This window comes from Rhynchophorus ferrugineus, unplaced genomic scaffold (assembly GCF_030347505.1).
Source record: "Rhynchophorus ferrugineus isolate W39M unplaced genomic scaffold, kcgeb_rfMv2 rfM7, whole genome shotgun sequence".
NCBI lineage: Eukaryota > Metazoa > Arthropoda > Insecta > Coleoptera > Curculionidae > Rhynchophorus > Rhynchophorus ferrugineus.
The window spans coordinates 27,617,555-27,627,271 of record NW_027472586.1 but is presented as its reverse complement, the minus strand read 5'-3'; the positions used below and the strand labels follow the sequence as shown (position 1 = coordinate 27,627,271).

Here is a 9,717-nt window from a genome sequence, read left to right as displayed (position 1 = left end):
CCGCTCACTTACCTAAAACAAGAAACACCATATTATAAGATATTATTAAAGCATCGTAAATTACGGTGATATAAATTAACATCATCAAAGTAAGAGATCCAGAAATCCAGAAACCCTGTCCATTCAGTCTGATAAATTGTATCTTGCAGATAATATTTTACATCTAACTTAAAAACGTGAAAAGTACCTTGAGACATCTGGACGTTGGCTGTAATCCAGCTGTGGTCCCCAACAAATTCGTTCCAAGCCAGTACCATTTGCCGACTTCCTTGAACACGATTCCAAGAAACAAATATCCCATGCAAGGCGTCCGAAAATGTCAGCAATGAGACAACATGCGCTGGGCAGTTAGCAGATGATGATCATCGCTATTTACTCATCGAATGTTGTTAAAGTACCGACCTGGAACCGCGACGCGACTTTGTACCTCCATCTGTAACAAATCAAAGTTATATTTTAACCTGGATACAAATATATACAAGAAACTATAATATACCTGATCTCCCATATTCTTTCGCCTTATTTGCTTCAGTCCTACCTTAATATAAACGTAACGTGCATTACGGGAACTCGAATTTTTTTGAGGAATTCGGACGATCACCACAAAAATAATTAAAGACACGGTATCGGGCTCGACGGAACCATTGTTCTCTCGATGGTTGGACCACACTTCACTGGCACTGTAAACACTCACGCCGCGCACGCGAAATGTCCTAGAACAAAAATAAAACAACCTTAAAAATTGATATATTAGAAATATGAGAGAAAAACTCACCTCACTTTTTTGAAGAAGATGCTGGAATATGCTGGCTCTGATTAAGAACTAAAATAACAACACGGGATGGGAGGCATCCTGGGCAAAAATATTCGCGTGACTAGACCTGATAGACATTATCATCGGAAAAGGAAGAAGGAGGATCTATCTAACCACCCCCAATAACAATCGATATTAGCCCACTCATCATCTATCTGATCGAACTTCCGGGTCCCCAGCTGTAGTAAACCCGCAAGGCCATCGACTAGAATTTGCCCAAGCAACGGGCGATATCATACAATGTATTAAAGTCTGCAATGGCCTGCTACCCAGGCAATGATAATGTGCACCAAGACTAGTACGATCCAGGCTCGTCAGCCCATTAGCCCACCTAGGTCACATGCACCGAACATCAGCTTGCTTTGGATTCCACGTACCTGAAAATAGAAAAAAAAACAACAATATGATAGAAATAGATAAGGAGTCCGGAAAATTATTCCGACGCATGCCAATTTCGCGATGACTGAGTGACGGGCGTACGCTAAGAGCAATTATGTTAATAAATATGAAATAATATCAACTTACCCGTTGTAGAACACAGCAAAACATAAACATATAGAATTTAAAAAAAGAATGAATTCGGCAAAACCGAATTTTTGTAGAAAAATTCAAATTAAAATAGTTGCATGGAGCCACGGTATCGCGTCACAAGGAAGGGCACCGCTAGTACAATAATAAAGGAACAGCGTTGAAGTACGATCCTATTTGACATCGAAGCGCGCCGTTGTCAACAATCTCAGAAATATTTTCATTATTAAATTCAACATAATGAAATACATTTTGCATTAACATTTCTGAAGTATCCAGTCGCGTCAATATTAAACAAATAACTGGCGGTGTAAACATGTTAAATTTTAATTAATACAAATATAATTTTAATTTGTTAAAACAAATTAATTAAACATAATGACAAATATAAAATGCATAACGGCAACATAGTGCGCATATCACAGGGATGAAAAAAAAATTCATGGCACACTGGTTTTCTCAATAAGCAACAAATATGAATTTTTTTATAGTGCCGTCTTCAGAAACTACAACATTTTGAACAAACTTTGAATTTTTATTCAGGGGCGTGCAAATAATTTCATTTTCCAAATTAAAAAATAAATACATAATGAAATTATTTTAAGTGAAATTATCCATCTTACGACTTGAATTTTTGAAAAGTATTTAAGATTGTTTTATTATTTAAATATACTCCCAGTGTTTCTAAGACTTTCATTATTTTAGCGGTTATAATAGGGCTTAAATCTAGTAAATTATTTTAAAAATATTGAAATAAATATTTATTATGTTTAAAATCCCTTAATGTACAATTTGTAATTTACATATATATTATATAATCAAAATATGTTTGTCTAATTGAAAATATATTCCTACATAACTCTGTTAAGAGATAATTGATAATATTAATTCATCATATCATTCAACATTTAATTCGTCAAATAATTAATATTTAATTGAATAGCAATTATATATACAAATCTTAATATCACCAAGGTCATTTAATATTAAAAACAATAACCCTCAAAGTTACTTTATTTGTTAATTAAGGTTAACTTAATTCCAGGGTTGCTAAGTGTGTATCAAAAATTAAATAATGTAATTCGAATTAGAAATTATTAATATTAAATATATATTATTAAAAACAAACTGTTCCTGTTCGACTATTAATTCTTAATTTTATTATTTAAATCGGCTACATGACGAGCACTCCAATCACTAAAACATCATCAATGGCTGATGACCACAAGTTCCACAAGTGAAAATTATTTATCTAGTGGTTTCTATGAGGTTCTAACATAATTACTTTCATTATTATATAGTTCTTGTAATAAATATAATAATAGATATTAAAAAAATGTAATTGTTTGCTATGACCCCATTACAAGAAACAATCTCAATTTGATTAATTTTTAAGCTCATTATTGGGTCCTGCTTACAAAGGGATTTATAAATCTTTAAAAGTGGCTATTGTATATATATATATATATATATATATATATATATATATATATATATATATATATATATAAATGTACTTTTATTTATCACATTTACCAATAGCTTAACTTAGTCATTGGTTATTTTATTTCTAAAATATATAATACATTAATAAAAAATCAATGAAATGCATTAATTAATTATATCAGTATTTTTTTAGGCCCCAAGATATTGAAAACACTTAGCAGATTTAACACCTGTTATTTTAATTATCTTACATCACCATCAGATCACACGTTAAAACATTAGATAATCATTTACAATATTACACACATTCAATTTAAGTTCAACCAATTAACTAATTAATTAGTGCTCATAATTTGATAAAGTAAATGGCTATTGTTAGGGAACCACTCTTAAAAGATATTGTTTCATATCTAACAATAACGAAATGTCCGTAACTTAGGTCTTCTCTTCGACTGACTGGGTTCGATTGCCATTCGCAAATCCAGAAAGCAATCCAGAAGGTTTGCCCTTCTAGCAGACTTTCCATCTCCATCAAATGCTTAATGTACATTATGTGATCTACAGTTTACTTCAAGTTTGTTACGCCTACCCGGGTGAAACAGCTTCAAGTCTTTCAAAATATGCCCCTAAAGAGTAACTTCACGCTCCATGGTTTGTCGGAAATAATAAAATTCCAAAAATCAAGCACTTTCTATCTCAATCCTTCCACAACAACTCGGCTAAAGTTCTTCTGAAAACGCGCTTGTTCGCGAGCTGGTAGACATGTTGGGAGCTTAGCACCGCGTCACCGCTAACCTCCCCCACTTTTCCAGGCTGCAACGACCTCATCCCTCGCTGCAGCCATAACTTTTGCCCCCATACGAGAGCACCCATTCGTGTGCAATTACAATTATTTTACTAGCTATTCTTTCGCCGGGTTTTCGTGCCCTATAACGACTGTCCGGTTAGTGAGTGGCATATCCCCAAACTTAATGAAGTAACAGTAGTGATCTACAGTGATCAGCTCGGCTCGGCCCAACTCATCACTCCAGGGCGAGTCTCCATGACCGGGTATGGGGTATGCATCACACATTTCACCGCCTAGTTTTAGGTCAGATCAAAAAAATGTAACGAAATTCAGAAAATTAATCATAAACACTGCCTTCACCATTTTCATCATAATATCAAATTAAATATTATAAATTATAAATTTTTGTATGTTATGCTATATTTATAAATAGTTAACAGAATATAGAATATAGAAAGAATATATTTGTTAATATATGTGATAAAAAACTATAGAGAATATTTTTAAATTGAAATAAATTCTCCTTTACATAATGTTTTATGTACCTTCGTCTTTACTATTTAAAAAGTCTTCTCTGATTTAAATTTAATCGACACAAAACGCATTTTTTATACTAATATATACTTCTTGAGATTAACAACTTTATTTCACGCGAGACACATAACGATCACCATAGTATATAGTAGGTTGAACATATATAGTAGGTCTAAGCAAAACACAAATATTACTATCAAATATGTTCCTGTATATTTGCTACAGAATAGCTTTCACAAATTCCAATTTTACAGTTTTTTAAAAATATTTTTACGAATTAAGACATTTTAAGGTACTGCATTATAGGAGGTTATAGAGACAAGTTATATTCAAAGTAAATATTGTATAAACACAGTTCACAGATCCACAATATTAGAACAACGTCATGCAATTCTGCAACGTGGGTGGATACTCGGCCGAAGGGCCCGACGCCTGTATCTGCTGCGATGACTGAACCGCCGCCATCGCCATGGAAACGGGTGTCGTCGACGGATGGTAGGGCGTCTAAATACATATCGGTCATTAGATGAGTGGTTGCAGGAGTTTCGGGAGGTCTTACCGCGGTATTATGATGAAACCGTGGATCCAGCATCATCGCTGCAGCCACCGCTGCCGCGGTTGAAGTCGCGGTGGAGTGGTTTGATCTGGCTAACATCACGTGGCTGTTATTGTGACCGCCTCCGGCCCCTGTTGCTCTGGGTGTATGGGTAGCTGCCGCGGCCGCTGCTGACGAAGCTAGCAGTTGATTGTGGATGTTGTGAGCGTGGGTATGAGCATGATGAAAATCGGCAGCGTGTTCGGCGAAGTGGTGAGGATAAGCTGCTGCGTTAATAGCTGGAAAAGAAACTGAGGATCAAACGGAAAACATTTTTTTCCCATCATCGATTCATTTAATCCATTGTATATCAAAAGCTCAAAAGGAGAATTTTTTGTTGTTATTTTGGAATTATTTCATGAATTTTTAGTATAAATATATAAATGGAGTTAAGTACCTGCGGGTGTGGGGTGATTCTGATGATGCATGATCAACTCCTGAATCTCGGGACCACCCATGGGCTGGTTGACGTTGCTCGAAGTCGTCGTGGTACCAGAATTTGATTGTGAAAAATTTACAGGATTATTGTTGGCGGTGCTGGAGCTTGACGTCGTCGCTGATCCACTATCTGGACCGGACTAAAATACATATCATTGTTATAGCAACTGCACTTGTTTTAGCAGGCCGCAAGAATATAATTACAAAGTACCTGTGATTTTGGTCTGGAAGATGATGAACTCGAACCGTTTCGTAAAGGTCTAGCCTTGTATGGTACCTAAAAATATCAACCAATTACTCTTATCGGTATTTGATTTCTACACGAAATTAACGATTTAGTTCTAAATGTACCTTCGCAGAGGCGTTCTCGCCGTGGTGCCTGGTGAAATGTTCTTTCAACTTATCTCTTCTGGAGCTAGCATAATCACAGCTGGAACACTTAAACGGCTTCTCTTCCAAGTGTATTCTTTCGTGTCTCACCAAATGGGACTTCTCCATGAACCCACGCCCGCAAACTGAACAGGCGTGCGGTCTAGCACCACCGGGATTGCTGCCGCTGTTATGCGTTTTCGAATGAATAGCGAGCTGACTTTTTTTGGATGTCGAATATTTGCAATGTGGATAGGAACATCTATATACTTCACCTGCAAAATATTATTTCCCCTAATATAACACAATAGCAAGTTATATCTTTAAAAGTGTATAAACTTTTAAAATGTAAAGAAATATTTGCAATATATTTATTGAAAATAATATAAACAAGATCATATCAAGTCCATTGATCTATAAATTAATCGACTTGGCGAAATTTTTGTCTCCCTTTTTGAAGAAAACGGTGGCACCTGGAGGCATGAAATTTGGCATGATTAAAGCTTATATCGAGGAAGAATTTTTAGGCCTAATATTTTTGTGTAATATGTGCTACAAATAAATATATTCAAATGACACAAAATACATTAAAAAAACTCAGTAGGTAGCCGTATGGGCTAAGAGTTTAACCACCGATAATAACGTACTAAGTTATTTAATTTTAAGCAGTGTTACTTTCGGGTATTCCCGTATTGTTGGAATTATTAAAGAGTTACGGTAAGTTTGGATAAAAAACGATTACGAATACTATGGTCACTTAAAGTTATATTTTAAATTTTTCGCAGAAAAAAACAAATTAATGTATCCTCTTTATCGGAAGATATATAAAGCTGTGAAAGAAAAATCCGACATATGTGAAAATTTCATCCCAACACAGATTAATAAAATTCGAGAATAACGAAAAAAATTCGTCTGTTGGAGCTATCTGCAAAGGCGAGGTCGAAAAATGAAATACATAAGAAAAGACCAATGCAATAGAAGATAAAGACGATATGAATACACAAATGAAGTAATGAAAATATGAAAGAGTTAAAATGAATGTATATATATATATATATATATATATATATATATATATATATATATATATATATATATATATATAATTTATATAGATGGATACATAGAACAAACAGATAAGATAACTACATGGCATTTTATTCTTTGAACCTTCTATTAATTATTTTGAATATTTACTAACGAAGTTTTGGGATATCAATAGTTACTGATTTACTGATTGTTCATTATGAATATGACGTTCCTTTAATTACTTTAATTAATTATTAAAACTAAATTACCTAATTGTGTTCGTTATTGTTTTAATATAAATTTTAAAGTCAAATATCAATTTCAAAATTGTTTTATTCATATATTAAGTGTTTTAATATATAAACATGTATTACTTCTTTTATTATTCCATATATATGTTTATAACAAAAGTAAACAAAGATCATGTATTATATTTGATGCTTTAAATTTGTTATAGTTCTGAAAATAATCTTCCTTATGATACTTTGTTATAATGTTCATTGGTGTAGTATTTTACGTTTATTATTATCATTATTAATATTAGTTTTAAACCAGATATGCTAGAACATATACTAAAATGAAACTTACCGCTATGTATCCTCTTATGTGCCACCATATGACTTAAGTACTTTGTATGAAAACCACAAGAATCACATGTTAAGCTTTTATCATTCGAGTGGGTTAATACATGGGCTTCCAGGTTTTGCTTAAACCTGAAAGCCTTTGAACAATGTTCACATTTGTAATTTTTTTCCGGCGTGTGGATTTTCATATGAGACACGTAATTTTGTTTCTGTCGACACTAAAAGACACACATGTTGTTTTAATGCTAAATTTAAGCCTACTTGATTTTTCACCTTAAAGGAGCAAAAGGTACATTGGTATATTGATTCATCTAGATGCTGCGCTCTATGCGTGATAAGTTTGGAGATTTGATCAGTATTATATTCACCTAAAGAAAAAATCACTATTTTAGATGGCATTATTTAACAACTCAGTAAATTGGTAGATAATTTTGTATAAAAAGTAAAACTTAAATATTTCATTATCAGTGAATGTAAAATAAAATGAATATATTCTTACAATAATCGCATTTAAATGGAGGTCCACTAAAATGAGTCTTCATATGATTTAAATAATCTCCATGATACTGGCATACAAAAGAACATATACTGCATTTATAAGTAACATCTTTGGCATGGCTCAGGGCAAGATGTTGTTCCAATAGTAAACTATCATTAATTGTTGCAAAACAAATAGGACACTTTATGCCAACCTTTTCATCACTATCTTCACTAGCTACAATGATTAAAATAAACTTGTTTGTTTTCTTTAAAGGTTTTCACTTTACCCTCAGTCTCCTCTTTCTCATTTTCGCTGAGTGAAATTCGTTGCTTTCTACACGTTAGCATTTTTAAAGCAGCCATTCTTAGACTTGGTTTTAATCCCAGTAACATAAGCTTCTTCAGTATAAGTCTTTTTTTGTTCTTCAAACTAGCACGGACATGAACTGAACTTAATACATTCTGTGTTGAATTGTTCTCTGTTTTTTCAGTAACAACTATTTTTTCTGCCCTAATGCTTTCTTGGTCCTGAGATTTTGGGTCACTAACTGTCATCTAGTGAATATGGACAAAATCATTCTTGGGATACACTTAAGTGCAATACTAACCTGGCCATATTTAGCTTGCAAGACTTCATAGCGTGTTTTAAAACTAGATAGTGTCCAATTATTCTGGGCTAAATAGTCTAGAAATCTAAATAAACATAATTCACTTTTGGTATATAATATACAGGTGTCAAGATGTTTAAAAACTTCACTGGGTTCTAAATTATTAGTATAGAAGCACCTAACAAGTTTGTCAAAATATTTTTCTCTTTTGTCAATATCAAGAAGTACCCATTTTGATAAAAGGCTGAGTGCTTTTTGTGTAGTTAATATGAAATTCTAAAATTAATTGTTAGTAGCATCCCTCATTACATGCATATTTTAAAGAAATACAATCTACCTTATTTCTGAAAAAGTCTTGTAATTCCTTTGAACTTAATCTGCCAATTTCTTCACCATCACATATGTTATCAATATGACTAGCAATCCAGTTTTCTACTATATTGCCTAAATGTTTTAACTTAAACCTTTGTGTTAAAAAATAGGTGAATAGACAATTATCTAGATTTAATTTAGTGCCTAAGAATTCTATACAGTATTCTATAACTTTGGTTAATATAAAATGATCTGCGAGTTTCAAAAGTTCCTCTACATTGGAGTGTTTTATAGTTATCTCTCCAGTATACATAAAATTAAGGATATTGTTAAATATTTCACTATCTAAACAATTTACAGTAAGCTGTTCTTTAACTACTTTATGATGCTTTAATACAGAATCAAAATATGGTGAGCTGCACGCCAAGACATTGCGATGTGCCTTTAGAATCTTATTATTTACATATAGGGTCACATCACAGAATCTATTTGTTTTCTTTTGCTCATACAGTTTATGGAACATAGTTGATGATAACTCCGAACAGTGGAAAGTCATAGATCTGTTATCTTCCATAATAATCATCTAAAATCAATTTAGGGCTATCATAAACATGACAAAACCATTATTCTTAACTACCTTGAACTAGATCATAATATTTTAGATATTCCAGAGTGAACTATATGTTCGTGGTTTTTCTAAACCTAAGATAAGGCTTAAAAATAATTTTATATGCATCATTTTTATGTTGTTTTTATAAAAATATCACTGTATTCTGACATGTATGATAATGATTTTGACATAAACATATAAATCCGTCAATGTCACTTCTATTAGGGATGGGAACTGAAGATTTTCGATATCTAACGTTCATTAGGTACAAGTTTACTTTATTAAATATATTTTTAAATGCATAAACCCAATTACAAATAATTAATAATTTAATTAAGATTTAATTTATATATAACTATTTGTTATTAATAATTTATTGGGGCAGTTAGCAGAGCCATCTAGACCAACAGTGAGGTATTTTTACAAGGTAGGAAACTGTTACAGGTAACGTTGAATTTAGTTTTGTCTTGGAAGATAAAGATTTATCTTTAAATAATTACAGTTAAATAACTAGGTATTATCGGTTTAGAAATAATGTATATTTTTTATCGTATATATATTATTGCTTTCTAATAATATTATT

General features: G+C 32.4%; 1 protein-coding gene across 6 annotated transcripts; it reads right to left on the bottom strand.

Annotated features, from left to right (window-relative positions):
- Window positions 1–4,299: 4,299 nt before the first annotated feature.
- Window positions 4,300–9,339, bottom strand: LOC143200061 (uncharacterized). Of its 6 annotated transcripts, none has more exons than XM_076410320.1 (12): window positions 9,162–9,339; window positions 8,550–9,107; window positions 8,213–8,488; window positions 7,892–8,159; window positions 7,624–7,839; window positions 7,398–7,492; window positions 7,129–7,342; window positions 5,494–5,786; window positions 5,354–5,419; window positions 5,102–5,282; window positions 4,669–4,955; window positions 4,300–4,613 (listed from the first exon to the last, which is right to left on the bottom strand). In XM_076410320.1, the coding sequence occupies exons 2-12, from the start codon at window positions 9,105–9,107 to the stop codon at window positions 4,482–4,484; spliced, it is 2,586 nt and encodes an 861-aa protein (XP_076266435.1). In that variant the 5' UTR covers window positions 9,162–9,339; the 3' UTR covers window positions 4,300–4,481. The 6 variants fall into 6 exon arrangements, with proteins under 6 accessions (XP_076266435.1, XP_076266437.1, XP_076266438.1 ...); XM_076410322.1 differs by having other exon boundaries at window positions 4,669–4,943; XM_076410323.1 differs by having other exon boundaries at window positions 5,354–5,407.
- Between the last annotated feature and the right edge of the window lie 378 nt (window positions 9,340–9,717).

Excerpts from the sequence above, each read along its gene's own strand:
- LOC143200061 (XM_076410320.1), bottom strand. The coding sequence starts at position 9,107 with ATGATTATTATGGAAGATAACAGATCTATGACTTTCCACTGTTCGGAG. Across the intron at positions 5,283-5,353 it reads CTTCCAGACCAAAATCACAG|TCCGGTCCAGATAGTGGATC; the intron begins GTACTTTGTAAT and ends TATGTATTTTAG. Across the intron at positions 4,956-5,101 it reads GAATCACCCCACACCCGCAG|TTTCTTTTCCAGCTATTAAC; the intron begins GTACTTAACTCC and ends TTTGATCCTCAG.